Source organism: Macrobrachium nipponense, chromosome 22 (genome assembly GCF_015104395.2).
Source record: "Macrobrachium nipponense isolate FS-2020 chromosome 22, ASM1510439v2, whole genome shotgun sequence".
Taxonomy (NCBI): domain Eukaryota; kingdom Metazoa; phylum Arthropoda; class Malacostraca; order Decapoda; family Palaemonidae; genus Macrobrachium; species Macrobrachium nipponense.
In genome coordinates, this window is record NC_087213.1 from 6026005 (window position 1) to 6050511 (window position 24507).

General features: G+C 36.3%; 1 protein-coding gene across 2 annotated transcripts in view; it reads left to right on the top strand.

The window, feature by feature from the left end:
* LOC135198460 (neuronal PAS domain-containing protein 2-like) overlaps positions 1–24507 on the top strand; it is a 438864-nt gene that overhangs the window by 406458 nt on the left and 7899 nt on the right. The window contains exons 3-12 of one of the 2 annotated variants that reach the window (XM_064226026.1): positions 5639–5721; positions 7470–7559; positions 7993–8074; positions 8494–8661; positions 9206–9413; positions 12821–12927; positions 13918–14068; positions 16001–16103; positions 17494–18721; positions 19537–19608. In XM_064226026.1, coding sequence (XP_064082096.1) covers positions 5639–5721; positions 7470–7559; positions 7993–8074; positions 8494–8661; positions 9206–9413; positions 12821–12927; positions 13918–14068; positions 16001–16103; positions 17494–18721; positions 19537–19598 — 2282 coding nt within the window. In that variant the 3' untranslated portion in view covers positions 19599–19608. Of the gene's footprint in view, positions 1–5638; positions 5722–7469; positions 7560–7990; positions 8092–8493; positions 8662–9205; positions 9414–12820; positions 12928–13917; positions 14069–16000; positions 16104–17493; positions 18722–19536; positions 19609–24507 lie in introns of those variants that run through there. The other variant, XM_064226027.1, reaches the window with a different exon arrangement.

Below are 24507 nucleotides of genomic sequence, written 5' to 3' on the forward strand. Positions count from 1 at the left end.
AAAGCAGGTTTGCAACTGACCCTCTTCCTCAGATTCTCTTATATTTTATTTTGACTGACATGGCTTCGAAGGATACCATAGGAGACGCTGAAATGGACTTTGTCATTATCTAGTGATGATAAAGGTAAAGTTAAAATGGCTCCTTTTATTGGAAAAAGGAGAACACAGAATCGGAAAAAACTGCACTCCGCCCAGGAAGAAGTAGCTGAGGAAAGTAATAGCAGTTATGATGGTGGAAATTCATTACTCGATAAGAAGCAGAGAATAATAAGTAATGATGTACGTGTTGAATAATCCTCAAGCGAGTCCGGTTGTGGATCCTGTTTCTGACCATCGAACACGTTTGTATTTTCCCCAACTTACTTGACATGGATTATCACAACAAAATGCAGTGGACGGTAAGGTTTTATAAGAAATTTCCAGAGGTCTTATTTATGGAAGGTAATTATAAGCCATCTGTAACTGTCAAAGATGAGAGAGCAGTTGACTATTTATCAACCGCCGGTTTTGAAAACGTACTAGATAGACCAAGGGATGACGAAAAATTCACCTTGGCGATTGTGTTTGAATACCTATTGTGTATAGATCCAGAAGATTTGCATGTTGATGATCGAGTTGTTTTGGCCAAGAGACGCGAGGTCAAACATAATGGTCAAACTAGTGCGAAGCCACAGGTGATTGTGCTCATAAGAGGAGAGGTTCCAGACAGATTATTTGTTCCCAGTATTGGGTATGGAAAGGTATCTGGGTAAATCTAGGTAATAATTCCACGTCAAGTATTTCTTTGGAAATTACATTTTCCTAAAGTATTTGGTTGCTTATTAAGAATTTACCGTTATTTTTGGCGTGTCGACTGTAATTAACCCCCAGGGGCTAGTACTGAACACTGCGAAATAAATTTGACTTCCCAAACCCTAGTGGTTGTCGTATTCACAGGAACGTCACTTGCTGAGGAGTTATTGCCCAGAATTACCATTATCTAGAAAAAAGGAAAATCCTCGATTGTTTCAAATGCAGCAGAAGGGGGTAGTATAGTATTTAAATGTGACAACAGCTTTAGATGTAGATACTGCAGCAAAAATCATGATTCAAAAGAATGTTTCGAAAAATTAAAGAACGTTAAGATTATTTCGAAGTGTTGTAATTGTGGTGGCGACCACAGTGCGAATTCATGGCATTGTAAAAAGAGGCCGGTCGTAGAAGGCACGGAGACTATGAACTTGGTTCATTAACGATCATGGAACAGGAAGGTAAATGTTGATATTATACCAAGCGTGAACATTTGGAAATGCAGACAAGCAGCAAGGCGGAGTCCAATTGAAATGGTCAACAATGTCAGACCAAAGATAGTCATGACCAGATTTGTGAATAAACATGACATGTCATTTAAGCACTTCGTGTGGAGACAAGTGAGCTTAAAAATATTATGACTGTGCAAGAACAGATCACAAGAGTTTGTAGTGATAACAGCTACATATATTGGTGTATGTGACGCTACTGATATTCGAAAACTCTACTAACTGCTGTGATGGGGTTGATAACCAGGGTAAGGTCATTACTTTAGATAGGAAGTGTAATGAATTACAAAACAATTCTAATAAAGTAAAAATACTGATGTATAACAAGGAATTTCCTTTTCTAGGCGAAATGATAAAAATGCATTCAGGCAAGATAGTTTTACGGATGCAGATCACTGTGAAACAAGGAATACATTGGCCATAGGAGGAAAAATTAATAACAGCCTTTATACTACCATGGCTTCCTTGTTATATATGGTACTGGTGTACATGCAGCAGCCAAGTGACGATTTTATAATGGATGTAGTTACATTTGCTCAAATGTTTAAGCAAGAAATTGGGGAAAATGGAGACACTGTCCTAAAACTTTTTCTTGGAATGTGAAACGTCTACAAAAAAAAAGGTCAACCAATATCCATGCTTAAGTACTTTCCCATGACTCAGATGTGTTCATTACACGAAACAGGTGTTGATGCTTTTCAGTTACCAGGATATCGAAGTTTTGAACTCAATGCAGATGATACAAATAATACGAGAGGTTTGACTACAGTTGCCAAGGAAAGTATTCGTGCTGATTTGTGTACGACTGCTACAGTTAATGGTACCGATTATTTTTGTCTGTCAGTTATATCTTAGGGATAGTGTGTTTTATGAAATCAATGTGTATGTACATTCAGATAAATTGGACCTCGCGAATTTCCCCCTTGTACTTCTAATGAGTGCTGTTTATTATGGGGTGATCTGAATGCCATTTATCACCGAGTAGGAAGCAGAGGTAGTCAAAATAGAAATGGCTTTGTAATGAACAGTATCCTCAACTCGCTGGAGAATGCAAGAGTTTTAGGGAACGGAGAACCCTCACGCGCGGGAGGTGGTAGAATTGACTGTGCCCTACTCTTTCATATGTCGAATATACAGCTGATGCGTCTGTTGTTGGTGAGCTTGTGAGTGACCACTTTGCAGTGGAAAGTTCCTTTGGAATAGAAAATTCAACTTTTAATAAAAAGGAAAAAGGTATATTTTCAAAACAGATAAAAAAAACTAAATTCGTGATGGTTAGTGAGTTATATAACAATAATTAACGTGTCAATGGTAATGGTGATGATGATAAATTTTACGATGTGCATATTGTAACTGATGGTTAAATGTTCCCAGGCAAACCTTTTAGGAAGTTAATGTATACAAACGACAGTGTACTAATACGAGGCTGGAACAAGTTGCTCCGAAAAACTCAGAGTAATTGGAGTAAAAATCCAGGTGATAGTCGGTGCAGGGAAACAATGATGCAAATTGCCGATCTTACATCAGAGGTAAGGAAAAGCGTAAGAGGGAAGCATTGGGATCATTTTTTGGAAGTATTTCCTTTGCTGAGCATATTGGAGGTGTGTGAAAGGGAGTCGATAAAGTGAGAGGGAAAAAGAGCAAAAACAATGGTCATGGCTTGCTTGAGATATAGGCGATATAAAAGACGTCGATTTGCTGCATTACAAGCAGCTGTCGCTGATGAGACTTGTCTGCCATTTACAAAGGATGAATTTTAATGTGCTGTTAACAAAGGTAAAGCCACTGCCCCTGGTGAAGATGGACTTAACATGATGCGATTGTTTAATTGTGATGATCCTTTCTAACAAGGATGGCAGACTACCTGTCAAGTGGAAAGTTGCTCTAATTGTGCCTATACCAAAAGATAATGGGCAGTGTCGGCCTACTTCACTCACACCTTACTTATGCTAACTACAAAGCTACTTTATTTGATTGGGAACCAATTATCACCTAATATGTTTGGAATCGAAAAAGGGAAAAGTACTTCTGATTGCATTGTAAAATCTTAAGTAATGCTGATGTCAAATGCAGGGCATTTGTGGATTTAAAAAGAACCTTTGACAGAGCTGACAGTGGTTCTGTTTTGGAGGAATTTGTCAATAAAGAAAAAGTTTGATGTAAGGTGGTGTACTCATTCCCTTTCTGTTTCATATCTTAATGGATAAAATTGCTATGCACAGTTGTCCCAGGGGAACTGAGGTTATTATTTATGATGATGATATCTTAATACAGTGTGTTAATTTTGATTTTGATTTGTATAGATTTTTGGCCATATGCCAAGCACTGGGGCAACTAAGGCCATTCAGCGCTAAAACGGAAATTGACAGTAAAAGGTTTGAGTGGTGTTACAGGAGGAAAACCTCAAAGCAGTTGCACTATGAAACAATTGTTAGGAGAGGGTGGACAGTAGGATGGAAGAAAGAGAATGTGAACGTAGGTACAGTAAAAGGACTGAAAGTAGTTGCAGCTAGGGGCCGATGGAACGCTGCAAAGAACCTTAAGTAATGCCTACATTGCACCGAATGAGGTGCACTGACGGCACTAACCCCCTACGGGGTACAGTGTATTAATTCAAGTTATGACAAGGGCTTTGGCAGAGTTGCAGAATTCATGCATGGATATGAGATTGTTGGTAAATGAAGAAAAATGTAATATTCAGTCACGGACTATTAATAGCAATAATTTTTTTTATGAATGGTAAAGTTTTGGAAAGGTTGACCCTCACAAGCAGGTTTTAATAAGACCATAGGTGAAGTTAACCACTTTAAGAATGTGGTGAGCTACGTAAACTTACAATGCAATATATATTTTAGGATGTGATGAATTATCAGTATTTAGAGATTCCCAAATTACACATCTAACCATCAATTATGTTAATATTTGGATAACGGCGTTTGCCCTAGAATTGTTCAAAAGCTTTCCAACTTTCACTGTAGCAAATGACTTCTGTTAATATGTAATGTAGCAAATGACTTGTGTTAATATGTAATGTATATTGAATAAAATGTATTATTTGCTGGTGGGTGGGTACATTAGCATGCTGACAAACCCCATTTGATGTAGATCACTATGAATTGAACTGAATTGAATCTTTTATTCCAGCTATAAGCCATATACATTAAAATTAAATATACATATATATATTTACAAAAGAAACTTTACAGAATATTGCATAAATATTCATACCTTTAAAGTTTTTTTAAACTTAGTAAATTACATAATATAAACTCATTATAAATTAGACATTTGTTTACTTTTATGATTCACTAAAAAAATAACATACTCCATTCTAAAAATGTTGTTGAGCCCCTAAAAAAAGTACAATTAAAAATTGCATGAAGAAGACTATTGTTTGTTAATATTCATAAAATGTCTGCGTGAATCATTATAACAGACAAGAAGTTTGTTCAGGGTATCCTTCCGACTCTCCAGCGCGAGTGGAATACAATATGTATGTCGAGATGCAAAATGATTTAAACAGGTGAACTTTAACATTATTGTCGCACATATAAAAACCCCGGAGCAACAGATTGCATCTCATACAATGACCGCGGTATAATGATGATAAGCTCATCGTCCTTAAGGTCACAGTTGATATACATACCCAGGTACTATTTGAAAGATTGGACGACTTCCAATTTCTCCATATCCACGTCCGGGTCTCCATAGCTAATGAATCTTTTCGGTTTAACTATCATTACTTTGGTCTTTTCAACGTTCACCATAAGGTAGTGTTCTTCAAAATGCAGCATACACGCGTCGATTTGTCTTTGAAGGGCTTTTACAGCAGGACTGAGTTCTATGTATCAAGTCATCAGCATGTAAAATGTGATTAATTTTGTTCTCACCTATGATACATCCTTTCTCGTTTTTCAAATGCCTTCTGCTTCAATTATCCATATAGTAGACTGCAAATAGTGAAGCAGACAGAACGCTGCCTTGCCTAATGCCACATTTTTGTTTGAATTAGCGAGGAAAGGGAGTTTCCCATTTTACTCTAAACCTCTGGGTTGCATGCCAGCTTTTCAGTATCTCTATTATATAAACCGGTACTTTTCTCTGCCTTAAAACATCAAAATCTTTTTTTATGGCAAACGGTCGAATGCTTTTGAGAGGTCCATGGAACAAAGAAAAACTGGGAACTGTTAACAAATCTATAATAAGTAAATAAATAGGTCTTACACCGCGGCATGATGGAAAACTGAAAAAAATATATATTGACCAGTAATTAGGAGCATGTACTCTTTGAATTACTAGACACTTAATTGTTTTTTTTTCTCTCTCTCTCTCTCTCTCAGTATTGGGCGACGGAGATCAGAAAAAAAGGATCTTGACCACCGGGGGTCCAACCCAGAGAGGGCTTATGGCTTCCCTTGAAGAGGTAAGCTTACTTACAAGACTGGGTGGGTATGTAGGTGCAGACACATGCATGCACACGTATGTCTCTCTCTCTCTCTCTCTCTCTCTCTCTCTCTCTCTCTCTCTCTATATATATATATATATATATATATATATTATATATTTATATTATATATATATATATATATATATATATATATATATATACATGCCATATGTTCGTTTATATGTTATACTCTCTCTCGCTCTCATATTATATATATAATCTCTCTCTCTCTCTCTCTCTCTCTCTCTCTCTCTCCCTCTCTCTCTCTCTATATATATATATATATATATATATATAATATACATATTTGTATATAAACACGCCATATGTTCGTTATATGTTACTCTCTCTCGCTCTCACATGTGAGGAGGGGGGGGGGGGGGGTGGCGGGGGGGGGGGGAAGGCCGCCAACGGCATTCCGCAATAATCCATTGCATGTTCAAGGCTGCAAAATGAGATGTAGTTTAATTTTATTTGATAAAAAGGAACTTCACTATATAAAATTACAACAATTATATAAAAAAAAGATTCTTAAGATACTTCAAAGCAAATCTGCCCAGTAGCTGGAAGTAAACAGAACAGTAGAAGAAAAAAAAAAATTACAAAATGAACAAAGGTGTGGAAGACGTCTGGGCGTTTAACGAGGGAACGACTGCTTTGATGAAAATTGATTCTGAAGTCGTAAGCTCGTCCTCGTGTTGGGCTGAGGCTGGTATTTCAATTTTTTTTACATTAATCTGCATTTTGCAGATTGCAGGATACAAAACGCAGATTGATAAAAAAAAAAAAAAAAAACACTTTGAAATACCAGTCTCAGCCCAACACGAGGACGAGCTTACGACTTCAGAATCAATTTTCATCAAAGCAGTCGTTCCCTCGTTAAACGCCCAGACGTCTTCCACACCTTTGTTCATTTTGTAATTTTTTATTATTTTTTTCTTCTACTGTTCTGTTTACTTCCACTTAGTTTTACCTTTTTGTGTTTAGTCACTGTTTAGTCATGTACCTACTGGGTAGGTTTGTTTTTAAAATATTTTAAGAATCTTTTTTTCATATAATCTTTTACATTTTATCTAGTAAAGTTCCTTTTTATCAAATACAATTATACCATGTGTCATTTTGCAGCCTTGAAGTTCGTATGCCTTTCTATCTGCCCTTGGTCTCCTAATATGTATATATATATATATATATATTATATATATATATATATATATATATAATATATATATATATATATATATATATAGTGTTGTCTATGGTTTGTAAAAACATTCCCTCTTTCATCGTTATTGACCTTATATCAGAGTTTCGCAGTTTACACATTATTTATTGTGCTGTGTAGCAGATCTAGTAGCTTATAGACGACATGTTTTAAGATTTAATGCCAAGTAGCAAAATGATCACTCTGGTCAATCCAGTCAACTAATGATTATGATTTCATATGAAGTTAATCTTTCGTTCATTTATTAATTGTTGTTTTATCCATTTCTGTAACATCTAGACTATTATTTATATGCTTATATTTATTTTCATTTTATTCCCATCCGCATTGCACTAGGCTTCTAGTGTCAGTTTTTTTTTTTTTCTTCCTTGGGATATTCCGGTAGGCACAAGATCACCATCTGAGCGTTTTTCTCATATTTTTTTTTATACGAGTGACTTAATGCGCCCCGTAAATAATACCGAGCAGTGATCATTTATCAGATCGTTAACTCCCTCTGCAGGCCATCGGTGGGTTCCTCCTAGTCATGTCGTCAACGGGTAAGGTCGTCTTCATTACGGAGGCTGTGGAAAGCTTCTTCGGGTACACACAGGTACGCAGAGCAGTTAAGGTCCTACCCTTTCCTTGTACGTAGATATGGACTCACACAATGTTGGCTAATAATATATTCTCTCCGTATATATCGCACTCCGCTGTTTACCTCTCTCTCTCTCTCTCTCTCTCTCTCTCTCTCTCTCTGTTGTGTTTTTTTATGTTCGATTAGCACCAAAGGGCGGTAAAATCTGTTTATTGACCACGCTAATCTATCCAAATTCTTGTTATTTGAGATTTAGGTGTAAACCAATCTCCCTTCAAAACTTATAGAAACAAGACCTTTTTTTATTGCTAGGAAAAAGCATAGCAATGCTGTTTCATATATGTTGTTTCTCTGGACATTTTACCACCACAATAGACTAATCAAGAAAACACCCAAATGTTATGGTATTGCTTTTAACGATGTAACCAATTTCCGTATCTCACTGTAGGTCGATCTACTGGGAAGCTCCATTTACAACGTGATTCACTCAGAGGACCACGAAATCCTCAGAGAACAGCTGGCGAACAGAGGTATTGGCTGTATAAATGTATGTGTATGCATATATGATACTTGTAAGTTAAAATTTAATGTGTGCATATATATAATAGGAATACTTTTGATTCTGTTTATTTTTTTACATTCAGGTTTAAAAGAAATAACTTCTGTGTATATTGAAAAGTCTTATTTTTAGATTAATATGGGGCGAGAAGACCTTTAATGTTTTTAACACTCAGATTTAAAAGCGATAACTTCCGCTGACATGTAAAAGTATTTTTAAACCAATATCGGCTGATCGTTAGTGTAGTTTTCCCAAATGATGAAAAGAACCCATTACTCTTACAATAAAACATTTACATACCTTTTGTGAGATCGAATCAAGAAAGGCTGCATTGTTCTGAGCCTTCGGAAATTGAGAGAAAGACGGAGTTCGAGTCTTCATATCTTCCAGAATGTTCGCGGGACACCCGGAGGTCCTTCTTCTGCCGAATGATGGAGAAGGCCCTGTCTCGCAACGACCCAAGCCGGTACGAGATCATCCACATCGTGGGACTTCTGAAACCCCTTCCGGAGAGAAGCCCAGTGACGGGCGCGTCTAGTCCTTCCAAATTCACTGTAGGTGAGGCTTCGCTCTTAAGTTCCGTGTACGCGCGGCCTTAACCAAGAAAATGGGTGTCACTGACCCCGTTTTTTTTTCAAGTTGAATGACTGAGGAAGTACAGGATATAAAATTAATGAAATGGGTCGCAGCTAGGGGCCTTTATGGACGCTGCAAAAAACCTTAAGTAATGCCTTACAGGGGAACCAACAACATGATTATTCATTTTGCAAGTGACATGCCTCTTGAGGTCATTCTAGGCAATAACTCCGCACGGACTGTAAGGAACGTTCCCGCGAACACGACAGCCACTAGGGGTTGGGACGTCAAATTTATTTTGCCGTGTTTAGTGCTAACCCTGGGGGTTATAAAAAAAAAAAAAAAAAAAAAAAAAAAAAACTATAAATTCTTAATAAGCAACCCAGATACTATAGGAAAGTGTAATTTCCAAAGAAATACCTGACGCGGAGTTATTACTTAGATCTTACCCCTCTTGAAAGCCACAGAAGGGGACAAATGATAACTGGATTGATTTCATAAATATTATTTTTTATTGCAATTACAGAAGAGACAGACAGCACTTATTCAGACTCAGACAACGACGACATGCAGAGCGTGTGCTCGACCAACAAAATCGGGACTCACATGTTGGTGGCCTTCGTGAGGGTGGTCAAAGACAGACCGATAACGGAGATCTCGCTCGTCGAGTCCACGCAGGACGAGTACATAACCAGGCATACCATGGATGGAAAGATACTCTACTCTGATCACAGGTATGTGTGATGGGTATTTTACTGATCCCCGGTACGTGGGATACACCGTCTTTTTCCTTGGTTGGTTCATTATCATCATTATTATTATTAACTAACAGCTGTGAAAAAAACGGGGTGTATGAAAAAGTCCCCTTAGAAACGGCCTTCGAATTTCGGATTTTGATTAAAACCTTCGTGGGGGAGGGGGGAATGTATGGTAACAATTTGGTAGCCCTAGTTGTCAACTCCGAAAGTTGTAAAAAATTAAGGGGTATGAAAAAAGGGGGGAATTACGACCCCTTTAGAAACGGCCCACGATGTGCGGATTTTAACTATTCCCGAGAGAGAGAGAGAGAGAGAGAGAGAGAGAGAGAGAGAGAGAGAGAGAGAGAGAGAGACATGAGAGGAGAGAGAGCCCGAGAGAAGAGAGAGAGAGAAGAGAGAGAGAGGATGAGCGATGCAGAGAGAGCAGGAGATATGAGAGAGAAGATAAGGAGAGAGAGCAGAGAGTAGAGATGAGAGAGAGAGAGAGTCTGGTAAAAATTCGGTAGCTGAAGCTTCGGCTTCGAAGTTGAAAAAATGAGAGGGTATGAAAAAAAAAGTTATGACCCCCTAAGAAACGGCCCTCGAATTTTGGATTTTGACTAAACCCTCGCTGGTTGGGAGGTAAGTCTGTGGAGAAAATTTGGTAGCCCTACCTTCAACTCCGAAAGTTGTAAAAAAAAATGAGGGGTTATAAAACACGGGGTTCTGATCACCTTAGAAACGGCCCTTGAATTTCGGAATTTGACTAAAACCTCCCTGAGAGGAGGGGAGTCTTTGGTAAAAATTTGGTAGCCCTAGCTTCAACACCAAAAGTTGTAAATAATGAGGGGATATGAAAAAGGGGTGTTATGAACCCCCCCTTAAAGACGGCCCCCGACATTCGGATTTTGACTAAAATCTTCATGGGAAAGGGGTGTCATGATAGAAATTTGGTAGCCATAGCTTCAACTCCCAGAGAAGTAAAAAATGATGGGGTATAAAAAGGGGGGGTTATGACCCCTTTAGAAATGGCCCTCGAATTTTGACTAATACCTTTCTGGGGGGAGAGGAGTCTATGGTAAAGTTTAGTTAATTTACTCATTTTCCTTTCATAAGAGCTATTTCACGTTAGGTTTGCAGTTGCAACTTTTATCTACTAGTTACAAGGAGTTACAAGGATTAGGATGTCTCAAAGACTTGTTAGTCCATCCGAGGAGACATCGTGTGCTCACTTATCTGTAGGAGCAGGTTTTACTGTTCATTCACAGTGTCCTAATGATTTTGTCTAGCTTTCTTTTAAACTCTTCCACACTTGTTGTTTACCACTTCTGGTGGCAGTTTATTCCACGTGTCACATATCTTGTATGTGAAGAAGTTCCCGCAATGTTAGGCACACCTATACGGTTGCTTGTGTTCAGTTTAAAAACAAATCATCACAACACGCTAACAGTGGCTGTGAGTGTACATTTTTCTGGACAATTCATATTTTTGTTGAAATTCCCTGCTATCTACACTAATATTCGTGTGTGCGGGATAAACACACATACATACCTAAATATATATATATATATATATATATATATGTATATGTATAATGCCTACTTTTGTATCTCATTTCTTCCAAGGCAGCATCCATGGAGACCCTTCTCAGTTGATTTATGCATTATTATCACATTAATGCATTATCATCACATTTCACATAGCTTCTCTATCTGTCGATCCATATATATACACATGTATATATATATATATATATATATATATATATATATATATATATATATATATACATAAACATATACAAAACTGTATGTATGGATATGTATTGACCAAATATCAGATACAATGTTTATTAATATTATTTGACTAAACCTTCGATAACTTTAACTTACTAAAAGCATCATTTTGATGTTTTATGTTTTGTAAGAATGTTTTGCTTTAAATAACCTTTCTAAATATTATTATTATATTATTATTACTATTATTATTATGTGTACACGTATGTGGAAATATCAATCCTCGATTTTTCTGTAGCAGAACAGAATGCTAAGTGAGAATATGGACAGAGCGAAGAGGGAAAAGAAAAAAAAATCAGAAATTAATGCATATGTATTCGTAACGTTATTGAGTCTACGGGTGAACCAGTCCCGTTTCGGGGATGGCGCCCCCGCCCCCTCCGGCGGTTTTGGTGCCTTTTGTTGCTTGAAACTCCATTATAAACCATCTTAGGGGTCCCCACTATAACCCTGCCAAGTTTCATGTCCATCGGACCAGCCGTTTGGCAGTGCTTGAATGACAGACGGACGGACAGACATAACGCCCATTATAGTAAGATAATATTAGTTATTTTTGTCATTCAGAATTATCAAAATTCATAGGGAACAAGCTTGAATATGTCTTAATTGACAATGGAACCTCCTAAAGAAAAGAATGGCCCTATTATAATTGTTGTTGTTGTTATTGTTGTTATTCAAAATAACCAACCCCCAAAAAGAACCAGCATGAAAGTATCTTAACTCATAAAGCAAAATTCAGAGGAGTGAGATGGTTTATGTCACTAAAGGACCTAACTTGGCATACTTAACTAGTATTAGGTAATTTCTGTTATAGTAATATGGAAAGGATACAACAATTGGGTAGCAGGTCGTGAAGCATTTCAGCCAACGAAATTCTCTAACGTTGCCTGTTAACCTTTGGCCAATTTTTCCCAAAATCAAATTTTAACCAGAGTGTCACCGAATGTATGTTATTCGCCAAAATTTGTTCTTTTGCTTTTGAGTAATCTTGTCAAGAGAAAGTAAATGGGCAGACTGACACATTCAGACACAGACATAAACCGAACTCAAAACAGAATAACAGTGAAAATTAAAATAATAAATAAAAACAAACAAATGAATAAATAAATAAGTCATTAAATAAATAAATGGAGGTGAATCAACAACTAGATGGCTGTACCAAACACGGCAAAAATATCTTTCCTTCGTAGTTTCTCATCTGAACGTTTGGAATGCAAAGCTTGATGTGTTTCTTGAGCGACTGAGCGCTGGCATCAGTACTGCACAATTTCCAGGACAGCACTGTCACAGTTTCACAGTCAATAGCCAATCGGTTGATTCCAGACGAGTGAAATCTTTTATTACTGTGTCATTTGAGTGTTATGCCTCTGCATAACGCAGTCTTCATAGAGGTTTGCAGACACGAAAGGCACCAGTGGAAATTCCCTTTTAAAATGGAAACCTTGAGTGATGGCTAGACAGCGTTATTCGTTTTCTAATTGCCTGTTACATTGTAGCTCCTTTAATAATTATTACACACATACATATATATATTAAATATGCAATGTGTGATATCTCTGTAGAATAAGGTTAGAGATTTACTTGACTTTTTTTTCTGGTGTATTTCAGAATATCATTTGTCACAGGACTCATGCCCACAGAAGTGATCGGAACCTCTGCGTTCAAGTATATGCATTCAGAAGATATGGTGTGGTCAATGGTTGCTCATAAATTAAGTAAGTGTTTTGGCTTGCTAGAATGTTTGTATGATATACTAATGTGTACACTTTTTTTGTAATGAAGCCATTTCTTTTGGTAAGGGATAACTCTAGAGGAAAAAGAAATACAACGGTCATATCCACATTCATACTTCCCCCTCGACGTGCTGTCATTTGCCCTGTAGGTTTGACATAAAAAATAATGATTGAGAAATTCTGAAAAAGTATTAATATCTTGGACGATGTCTTGCACGGCTCTTTATTATAAAATTGTCGAGAGATCAGTAAGAAAAGCAACAGAATGTTAAATACATTGCATGACTGATTTCTTTAGAACTATTAGATGCTTGATGGACTTGCCATCAAATCTTTCATAAGTTTTGTAGCTCTGTACCTAAATCTTAATGAATGGATGCAGAACTTTATTTTGTTAAGAATTTTTACTGAATCGTGACTGATTTCATATCTGAATGAAAAATGTTGAAGACTGGAGGTCCAGAGAAGCTTGGGAAATGACTGCGATCTGGGAACATTTTGAAAAATTCACGAGATTGAAATGTGATCACGAAATGCATTCCATCTCTGAGCTGAGTATCCCACCTTTAACAGGATAGTAAAGGGGCGTTGGTGCATGAAGCTGGTATTTCTCATTGGGTAAATTTTCGTGATGTGGGCTAGGCTGCCTGGCATCTTCTGATATCTTGCCTCCAGATTTAAAATACCCAGGATAGTTTGTAAAATAGAATTCACTCTCGTTGATGATAGTATGGAGTCCTCTGATCCAAGTTGTATGAAAGAATTACATCAAAAGTTTGGACCTTATACAGTGTTCGCTGTAAAACTTTACTTCACTCTGCCAACGAAAGATTGGTTAATTGATGCTCTCTAAAACAATACTTTATATTTACAAAACAAATCTTAATTCATGTTTAAAATTATTCGCATCATCCAAAAAAGAAATCACCAATCAATGCATTCAGTCAAAATATATGTCTGTTCCTTCCTCAGTGTTCACAAGTACCCAAGGGCAAGGCTTGGTGTCCTACAGGCTGAAGTGCAAGGGCGGATCTCTGGTCACCCTCAGGAGTCGTGGTTACATCGAACTGAACAAAGAAACGGGTCAGGCCGAAACCTTCGTATGCATCAATACAGTCGTCAGGTAAATACTGTGACTGAAACGTAAGAGGAAGGTAAGAGAAGGTTGCGTTTGCTTATGAAGTCTATTGCGTAGGTTGTTATTGCCATTACTAGTTTTATGCTGTTTTCTCAACGGTGAATATATTCTTTTTTCTTTCTTAAATATATATTTTTTCTTTCTTTTTATAGTCATGCCTTCCCCCTTCCAATACACACCGACACAGTTTAGAGGGATATATTTCTTCTTATATATTTTCTATATTTTATGTACATCAGAATTCAGTGAAAGTAAACATATCCGAGCTAAGATGAAAGAAACAAGAAATAAGATTATTAAAAAGTCTACAGCGATAAGAGGCATTGTAGATAAGACAAGCTGGCAAGTAAATCATAAATTCATGTACACTTGGACTGAGGGCAAGTTATGGGATTAAAACCTCAAGGTTTAGGAGCACTGACCTGTCAGCTCCTCTATATTCACTATACTCCGTTTTTATCCATCTGTCCATCCGCCTGTGGTGTTTTCGCATGGTAACACTGCGTCCCGAGCTTTAAATAGTTACGCTATGTGTAAGTTTTAGGTAAATAAAAGGATATCTGGGTATACATTTGCAACTGAAAAGTGTTTTAATAATTTACTGTATGCGAATTACACTGTTAATATTCGAAATAGGATATTATTTGTAACCTGAGACGCAGTCTTACCATGCGCAAACACCACAGGCTGATGGACAGATGAAAAAAAAAACAGAGTATATCTTGCCTACTTTTTGCATAAAGAAAATAATAGTAATGGACTACAGTTACTGAAGGAAGAAGAAAGATTCATGTTAATATCTACAGTTCCTCCCTCATCTATCACAGTACCTGTTTTATTACTTAAGAACGCAGGAATGCACTTGCTCATCCCAAGCAATCTTTATACACTCCAATACAAATATATACATAAATTAGTATATATAACAATTTTAATAAATAAATGACCAACAAATCAGCTATTATGTACGCAATGTGACAAATATTAACAGAGGAATGAATTAAAATCTATTAAAAGTTTAAAATCTAACAAACTAACTTGATCTCGGGTAGAAAACGTTACCTTTTCACAATCTTCTTTATTTACCAATTTCTTAGTAGCTAAGTTGGAAGTACTTTATGTAACCACTTGTCAATTTTAGGAAATACAGTATGACAATTAAATATAATTTTTGCCTTCCATACCAAATTAACAAGCCTACAAAGCCGTGAGCAGTTCGCTTATAAGTCACACTAGCTTGTATTTTAAAGGAAAGTGCTGAAAATCTTAGTCTTTCAAGATTTAATATTTTAATATCATAAGTTTTAGTTAAAATTTATCCTTAACTTTAATATCTACATAAAAAGTCAACCTAATAGTAGTATTAGTAGTAGTAGTAGTGATCGGGAATACTTTTAAGTCAGACCCCAACAAGTTCAGGTTCATGGTTACAAAGACGACTCCTCTGATGGTGCTGGAGATTTCAAGAACTCTGGGACCTTTATAGAAAGCACATCAGATAATATATTCCTGTTATTTAAAGATAATAAATTGTCAATAAATCTGAAGGAGTAATTATATCTTAATATGTTCTACACGTGTCTAATAGGTAATTAATAATGCATTTTTTTTAGACGTAAATGTAAATTAACTACTAGACTGTATTGGGAATGTAGCAGCCACAGAGATTTATATTTGTCGGCAGGTCGTACTATTGGAAAACATAATTGTATAATATTGATTCTCATAACTGGGTAGTTATTTACTTCCATCTTGGTAGTATTAAAGTGAGATATTAATCAAAGAAATGAAAATCTATCCTATATACAGTACAATAGATGAATTAATATTGTTTATCACAGTATTGACTTTCTTCAAATAAAACAACAAAATATATTTTTGTAAATATTAACTTGATCGAATTACATTTGTCCCCAGCAATAAGGAGGCCAACGATGAGATTAGAAATCAGAGACGGAAGCTTCTCCCTATAATTATCAATCAGCAAAGTGAGGACCACCTATGCTCCGTTCCCTCTTCGGTAAGATGAATGCATCAATCTCTCTCTCTCTCTCTCTTGCTAACCGTGAAGATTATTATACATTTTTTCTCTCTCGATCGCAGTTGTACATATATCCCCCAATCAGATTTGTTTATTAAACTTTGGAAACATTATGCACTCATTCTTTCTCTGTCAGTGGAGAAGAGTGAGAGCAAAAGAAAGTTTCCGGGACATCTGAATCATCTTGGCATGTTTTGGAAATGAAAAAGTGGCTGTGCTAAGTAACTGAAATGCAAAGTATGTTGTAGGGAAGCAGTTGACATATTTGATAAGTATGAAGTTCCTTGAGTGAATGAGAAAGGAGAGACCTCTCATCCAAATATTCAAAAAACCTGGGGATTGCTCTGTTTGCTTGCATCCAAATATAAATCAGTAAAGCTTTGTCTGGGTGCCAGCCCAAGTTGGTATCAGAAGTAATAAACAATCAGATATGGAAGCCAAATATACCACGAACTGGACATTATTGATTATCTCTCTGTTCTTTATACTGACTGATATGAAATAGTCTGTCAGGTCTTACATAAAACTAAAACGGTAAAACAAATGGAATTCTTTCACTGAGAAGAACTTAAAATATTAGAAAATCCATCATGAGATTGACTTTTGGACATCATCATGTCAAGGAAATTGAGTTCAGACTAGGCTGACTAGACTGAAGATGGGTCATAATCATTTAACCCAAATTCATCCTTTATTGATGGTGAATCACTATTGTATGATCTTTATGATATCCCCCTTACTGTGTAGCATATATTGGACTGTGTGAAGTTTGCAGGTGAAAAAAGGCAACACCAAATTTCAGGTTCCATAGAAGAGGTTCTAAATAATAACGCTGATAACTTCATGGACTTTTTAAAAGCTATTACAATTTTTTTCTTTTAAACATGTTATCAATTACTGGGTTATCATAAATAAATTTATCAGCTCTATCTAACCACTCTCTTCAAAGTACAGACTCACCAGTTTCTTTGCAAGGATATTAGTCCAAACTTTCATAAATCAAATCAAGCCTTTAATTACTAGTACATTAATTGAAAATTTGATAATTTTTTAACAGGCATAATTATATTTTTTGTACTAATATAAATTTTATCTTCTGCAAAGGAAGACTCCTTGAACTGCATATTTCCTTATTCTAATTTTGCTCTTTTATTTGATATTATTGTCACAGCTTTTTAGTTTGATATTGTTGTTGCATTCACAAGACCATTATATCATTAAGGTTCATCAAGCTCTTCCACTAGATGCATTCACATTTAACCTTAATTTTTCGTGATTAACTTTAAATATTTACACTTGGTTACCAAAAATGAGTGCTATACATCTTAGTACTACTACAATATATCTATATGCTTTATTCTTTTTGCAGATGCCCCCTGAAATGCTGTCAATGATTGAACATCTTATGGATCCTAAAACCCTACAAAAAATTATTGGAGAGATAGATCCCACAATGAAATCCTCCAAAGCCTTTGGACTAAATTTTTCAAAGGAATCAAGGGTTCTAAAAGAAGTGAGTCAAGTATTTAAAACGGAAACATTTTCACCAAAAAGAGAGCTTAAAGACTACAAATCCTCAGAGCTCTCAGATCCTACCATGATTGATGACTTCTTTGAAAAAGAGGAAAAAAGGGGTTCAAACATGCCTCAGAAACGCAACTCACATGAAGAGCTATGCACCCTCCCAACAAAAAAGCACAATTCTACTGTACATAAGCCAAAAGCAGACGTGTATCATCAGAGTTACAGCCCGCAAGCCTCGGTCCCATTGCCACAACTAAGTCCTGATACAGTTCAACCCATATTATGCTCATCTGTCACACTTTCAAATGAAAAGCTCAATTATCAGCCAAACAATAAAAATATTGAATTTCACAGCACTCATGTGACAGGAAATTGCCATTCTACATCAGGTACGAATAACATGCACTTCCATCATCATTCAAAGTCTGAGGGAAATGCATACAAGCATTACCATGCAACAGATAAAAATTGTGCTCACTTAAATGAGAGTTATAAAAACTGCAGACTGTGCAGTAAAACTGAATTCAATGACAAGTCTTCAGTGACTCACAGTCAAAGCTTTGATGTACAAAATGCTTGCAGCATAAATTCAGTTGCAGAATCAACCCCTAATGCTTATCGACGTCAAATTGTATCTCAGAATACCAATTCTTCCAGTTTCCCATCATCACACAGCAACCAATGTCAAATTTATGCAAAGCATGCGTCAGGCTGTGACTTTGACCAGAGAAACAGAAATTTGCCAGTACCTGTACCTCATCACATAACATATCCTCATGATTTTACAAATTCATATCATCCAGAGCAGTCTTACTGTTCATCCATACCCGAGTTCGACATTAAACTTCAGAGACTGCCACAATCACAGGAAGGTCAGCTTTATCATCAGTGCTCTAATCTCCTAGAACAAACTCAGAATATTCCACACCAGAGAGTACACTGTCAACAAGAATGGTTATCCAAGTCTTCTGTCTCTCATTCACTGGCAATGAGTACAAATCCCATGGCAACAAACATGCAACAACTCTGCAGCATTCCAAACCAGTGTATGACACCATCTGCAGATAACCAAGGTAAGGCTTTTTATTCTTATTTTTAGCTAAAATATTTATGCAGCTTGAAGTTTGAAGTATATTAACGAGGCACTTTCAGTTCACTAATTGATTCAAGTAGGGCTATTACTGTAGTTCTCCTTTCATTCATTTCAAGAGATGAACTGACTTTTGATATTTAGTCTCGCTATATTTTTGTAGGACCAAAACCAAGTACTATGAGCCTCTTACTGTCACGAGTAATGTAATAGGAATCTCGTATGTACGTATATACTGAGGTCACAGAGTATGTAATTTATTGGTATGTGGTCATATTCCCTCTGGAACTTGAAAAAAACTTGTCAGTGCTGCCAATATACTCATAATTCGTTTTCTTGAGTCTGGCATCAGGCCCTGTAGATAGTTGACATATTGAATAAATGATAATAGCTGTACCAGAATTTTTTGCAAAAATACCATAAATTAATGCATTATTATTCTCATCATCTTATGAAATTGCAGTGCTATCATCATCAGGTATTATTATGCTTCAGTAAATTACTGACTCTTAATTGAGTTAAATTTATTTTATAAAACTTGTTAGTTATGAATATTTATAAGACTTTCAACTAAAACATGGACTTTAATATTTTTAATCCTAAGACTAACATTGAAGATCAAATTCAATGCCTTCCACATATTGTAATACATTTTTGATGATACAAGGAAAGTCAGTTAATTACCCCTTGGAGTATTTTTTTTCTAGTCCATATAAAGAACCATGATTTAAAAAAAAGGATTGAAAATTTATGGGAAAGTTTATGGTACGGTATATTGTAATTTGTTTTCTATTTAAGGAGCATCAGTTCCAGTTATGTATGGACAAACATGCCCACCATCAGTGTGGAACACTCAGTGAAGCGTTGCAGGTTTGTGTTCATTTATTCAAATTTTACTATTAGATTGCAGTAAGACTCTATAGAACCAACATTTTCAACACTAAGTGGTTTATCAAAAATCATGCTGAAATAAGATTTCTCGTTGTAAACCCTCTGTTGCTGTTTTAGATGTTTTGCTTTGGAAATTTAAAGGCATTTGTAACAGTTACAGTTGAAAATGTATGTCATAATAATTGTAGATATGTTTTGAAAGTTAGGAATCTATATGGTTTGGTAGTAAATAAGAATAAAGAGCTCAAAAGACCTTGGGAAATAAGAATGACATAATAATGATAGTTAGTCCTAAGACAAGTTACACAATACCTGCTCAGTACTGTGAAAATTTCAGGGATTGGCTACTCAGAATTTTAAATTGTGGGTGAAACTAAATTAACAAAAAATTAATTTGTTTAAGATACTGATATTGAGAATAAAACTAAAATAAGTTGTGAAAGTAAAAGCACATTAGGTTATATCCTAGGTATACAAACAGTAACCTTCCATACATGAGGTAACCTCCTTTGTCCACTGTACATGTGGCAGCGTCGGTCGGAAGAGAATGGGCATCCCCTCTTTGCCATCTCCTGGTTACCACCCTTGTTTAGTCAGTACAGTGCATATGCAGGAAGATACTCCTTATATGAAAGGCTACAGGTTGTATACCTAAGAAAAATACAAAACACTTTAAAAATTTGGTATTTTCACAAACCTGTTTATGTAAAAATTTGCAAATTGAGCTCATCTGTTAACTGCACTGAAGGAACATAAAAGATAAGGCAGGTGTTTGAAGTACAAGGTGTTTCGAAATTAGAGTCCTCCCTCTACAGCATAAACTAAAATTAATATGGACAAAAACAAAAGTAATTCAGAACAAGTATTTATTTAAGTTTCTCTCTGAGTATTTAATAATTTGTGTGGCCTCCATCTGCCTGTACCACAGTCTGCATTCTTGAGGGGTATGATTTCAGCAAATCGCAAAAAAGCTGAGACTCAAACTCCATTTCCCTGAGCACTTCGGTCACCTCTCTTCGCAGGTCGTCGAGACTTGGTATACCATCATAATTCACTGTGCCCGCTTCAACACGATCCTTTAAGATACTACCAATGTTTTCACACACATTAAGGTCAGGGGAGCTACCTGGAAATTCGCTTGACGAGAAGAAATCGATACCACTGTTTTGAAGCAGCTCCTGTGTCTGAAGAGCCTTGAAACATGGTCCCTTATCATGCAAAAATGTGACTTCTTCAACAGATAACACATTTTCAGGATCTTTGAGGGAAGGAAATACTCCACCAGTAAGCACAGTTTCTCTGAAGTATTCACCATTCCATGACTGTCCTTTTTCTTTGATGATCCACATAAACATTCCCAAACATTCAGGAAATTTCACTACTTGGCGATAGCACATGTCATCGCTGATATCATCCAACTTTGCAGCCCAAATGATGTCATTTTTATGATATGGTTTCCTGACTGTGTAAATGAAGAATTCATCTAATGCGGCAACATGAAGAAAGTCAGCTTCATCCCAATCTTTAAGAAATGAACCACAAAACCATGCACGGTCTTCTCTCTGTTGCTGAGTGATGTTGGGCTTGCTGATAACATGAAATGGCTTGATACCAGATTTTTTCAACTCACGATATACAGCACTATAACTTCTCTTCTTTCCCCTTTTTGTTCCTAGCTCAACCGCCAATTTACGTAAAGACTTTCTTGGTCTACCCATTGCCTCAGCTATGATGTCTTTTGACTCCTGAGAAAGGACTTCAGGCCTTCCAAGATTCTCACACTTTTCGCAATGACAGTCATATGGATTTTTGTTCCAGTTTCTTTTAACCAAGGATTCATCTCTTTTAATGTATTTTGCTATCCAGGAATGTGAAATGAAGGATGCGCCAGCATCCCTGGCCTCTCTGAAAGTTATAGCCCGGATTCAGTCAATCCATCTGACTTCCTCAGAGTCTTTAGCCATGGCTGTATCTAACTCTGTCACTCAGTCTGAAAATACAAGAATGTAAAATGAAAAATAGCTTAATAGAAACTTAAGATAATGTACTTGGTGATAGGCTACAGCAGAAAACTTCATAACTTTCCATTTGTTCCGTGGGGGGGGTCTCTAATTTCGAAACACCCAGTACTTTAGTGTTCGGATGATTAATATTTGGGCTATCAGTCTTCTCTTTGTTAGTCAAAAGACTGCAGTGTACTGGATTTTTGGAGACCAAGAATGTGGGGTGTGTAAGACATCTGGGTTTGGGGTGTAACATAGCAGATAAACTTGTGCAAATGACAGCCAGTAGATCTCTTTCTCAAGTTGATATTCTAAATTAGATATTAAATTCATATCTTCTGCATTTCAGTTACTTTTCTCGAATGGTTTAATAAATTACTTTGTTGGGAGAATACATATTAGTTGAGCTTGTTTTTATGAGACTACAAGCCATTGACATCTTTGATCACTATGCAGTGATTTACATATTGTATTCATGCTGTAATTGCCTTTGAACTTTTCATGTGGTAACTACACTACAATTATCATTTTGTCAAGATTTTCCACTTGCGATAGACATGAAATGATCTTTGTCTTATGCACCATATGCTTGAATTCCCATTTAGTCCTTGTGCTCATCAGTGTCCTTTTCCATAATTTTTTCTCATGTCCAAACCATCTTCATCTTTGATATCCCAGTATATTTTCCAGCTTCTGGACACATCTGCCGGCAATTTGCCATTTGCAATATGTCTTGTCAGTCTTTCTTGCTGAAATTTTTTTTGTTCACTAAAGCAATAATCTTATTTACCAGTAGACTAGCAATCCCTTGGCAATTGCCATCATTCTTTTTCATGTTGGTTCCCCCAGTAGCCTACCTCCTCTACACTTCAGTATCCCCAAGTGAGAAAAACGTTCGGTCTCCCCTAGATCTTACCCATCTACCACAAGATGGTGTTCCTCCTTCTCTTTCCATTTTGCTCTCATACATTTTCTGCAACAAAGCTCTTACTCCCTTCATATTTTAGTCTTTAACATTTCTTGAGACTATCTGTAACACTGTTTCTATTGAATTCACCTCTCCCACTGTATACACAAGGTCACTTCACTGTTTTGTCCATTGTTTAATTTTAGTCACGAGAGGATTTGGTTTGCTTACACAAATATTCAGGTCTCTATTGCAGTTTTCCATCTTTAAATTTTCCTACATCTTCATCCTCATGCTCTGCTCTTAAAACTTCATTAGCTTATAGCAGTTCCTAGCTTTTTCCATTAAAAATAATAATAAAGGAAAATACGGTGATCGTTGAAGAACAACATCAGATTCTTCAGAAAAACCTGCCAGTGTGTTCACTCTAGCGCTTGAATTATGTACAGTGACATCACTTGTTCAGTACTCTGTTTTTTCTAGTACCCTCTGTTTTTGTAATAACCATTTAATTGGCTGCCTGGGTTAAATACCTTTCACAAATATGCTGTATATTCTCTCATGGTCATAAAGTACTTTGTAATTGGCTCAGTATGAAGAATGTCTGTTGTTTATTCTGGCAGACAGACAAACTGATAACAGCTGATCTTTGCATTTCCTCCAGTAATTTCATTGTCGTCTGTGTACTCAGACATTCATTTACTACTTCAATGATTTTCACACTGTAGTTGATATTTTCCTTTGCATATTTTTATTGCCACTTATATTTCCATACAGCCCAGGTCCTGTCCCTTCTTTGATCAGGTTTTCACATGTACTGTACTGATCAACTCATCATTGAGTCATTCTTCAGCTGCTCTTGGCAAATCAATTTATTAACACTGTACAGATAGTCCTGGGCCATCTAACTTTTCATCCCTTTTAGTGTCATCTTAACTCTTTAGATCTAACTTAACATATTAGTCATATTGTATCAACACTCTAGTTTGTAGTCAAGTCATTTAACCTGAATTTCCGAAAAAGTCTCCATTATTGCTTTCTCTTCATCTTTAATTTCCCAATTTCCTTCTTTATATTCTGCCATTCACATCTTTACAATCTTCAATCAGTTACTTTCCTATCCTCAACATTGTCTTTTTTTCCCTTGGCTGCATTGAATTCTAATTTCAGTACTCAAAAAAATTATCATCTTTCCCCTTGTCACCTGCCTTTTAGCCTTCTTCATCTTCTCCATATAGAACAGTGAAAAACAACTACATACAGTACATCATAATCACCATATTCTATGTTGGCTTTTCCATTTACTGTATACAATTAAGATATGGAATGAGTTCTTCCACTGTTCTCCGTCTTGCACACTGGACGCAATCATACTATGGTAGATTCACATCACCCGTGCATCTGATGTCTAGGCCAGTCCCTTACAACTATAAATTTACCAAGTGGTGTAAAAAACAGTTTATATGTTGATGACTTTGTCATTTACTATACGAGTAGTAATCTGAGACATGCTCAGAGAGTTCTCAGTACTGCCATTTCAAATATATGTAGTTGGGCAAATTCAGTTGGGATTTAAATTTTCAACTGATAAAACAAAAGCAATCTTCTTCTACAAAGACAAAAGGTGGATGAAGAACCAAACAATCAAACTGCATCTTTATAGCACTGAAATACAATTTTGTACAAAAATCAAGTATCTAGGAGTAATATTTGATCAACATTTAAATTGGAAAGAGCACATCAAATACATTAAAGCCAAGGGCATCAAAGCCCTTGCCATATTAAAAAAGTTATCACACACTAATTGGGGAGCAAAACGAGACATTTTATTAATGATATATAAGGCAACAGTCTTATCCATAATAGATTACTGCTGTCCAATATATTCATCCGCCTCAGAATCTGCATTAAAATCTCTCGATGCAGTGCACCATGAAGGCGTGCGATTATGCACAGGAGCTTTCCGAT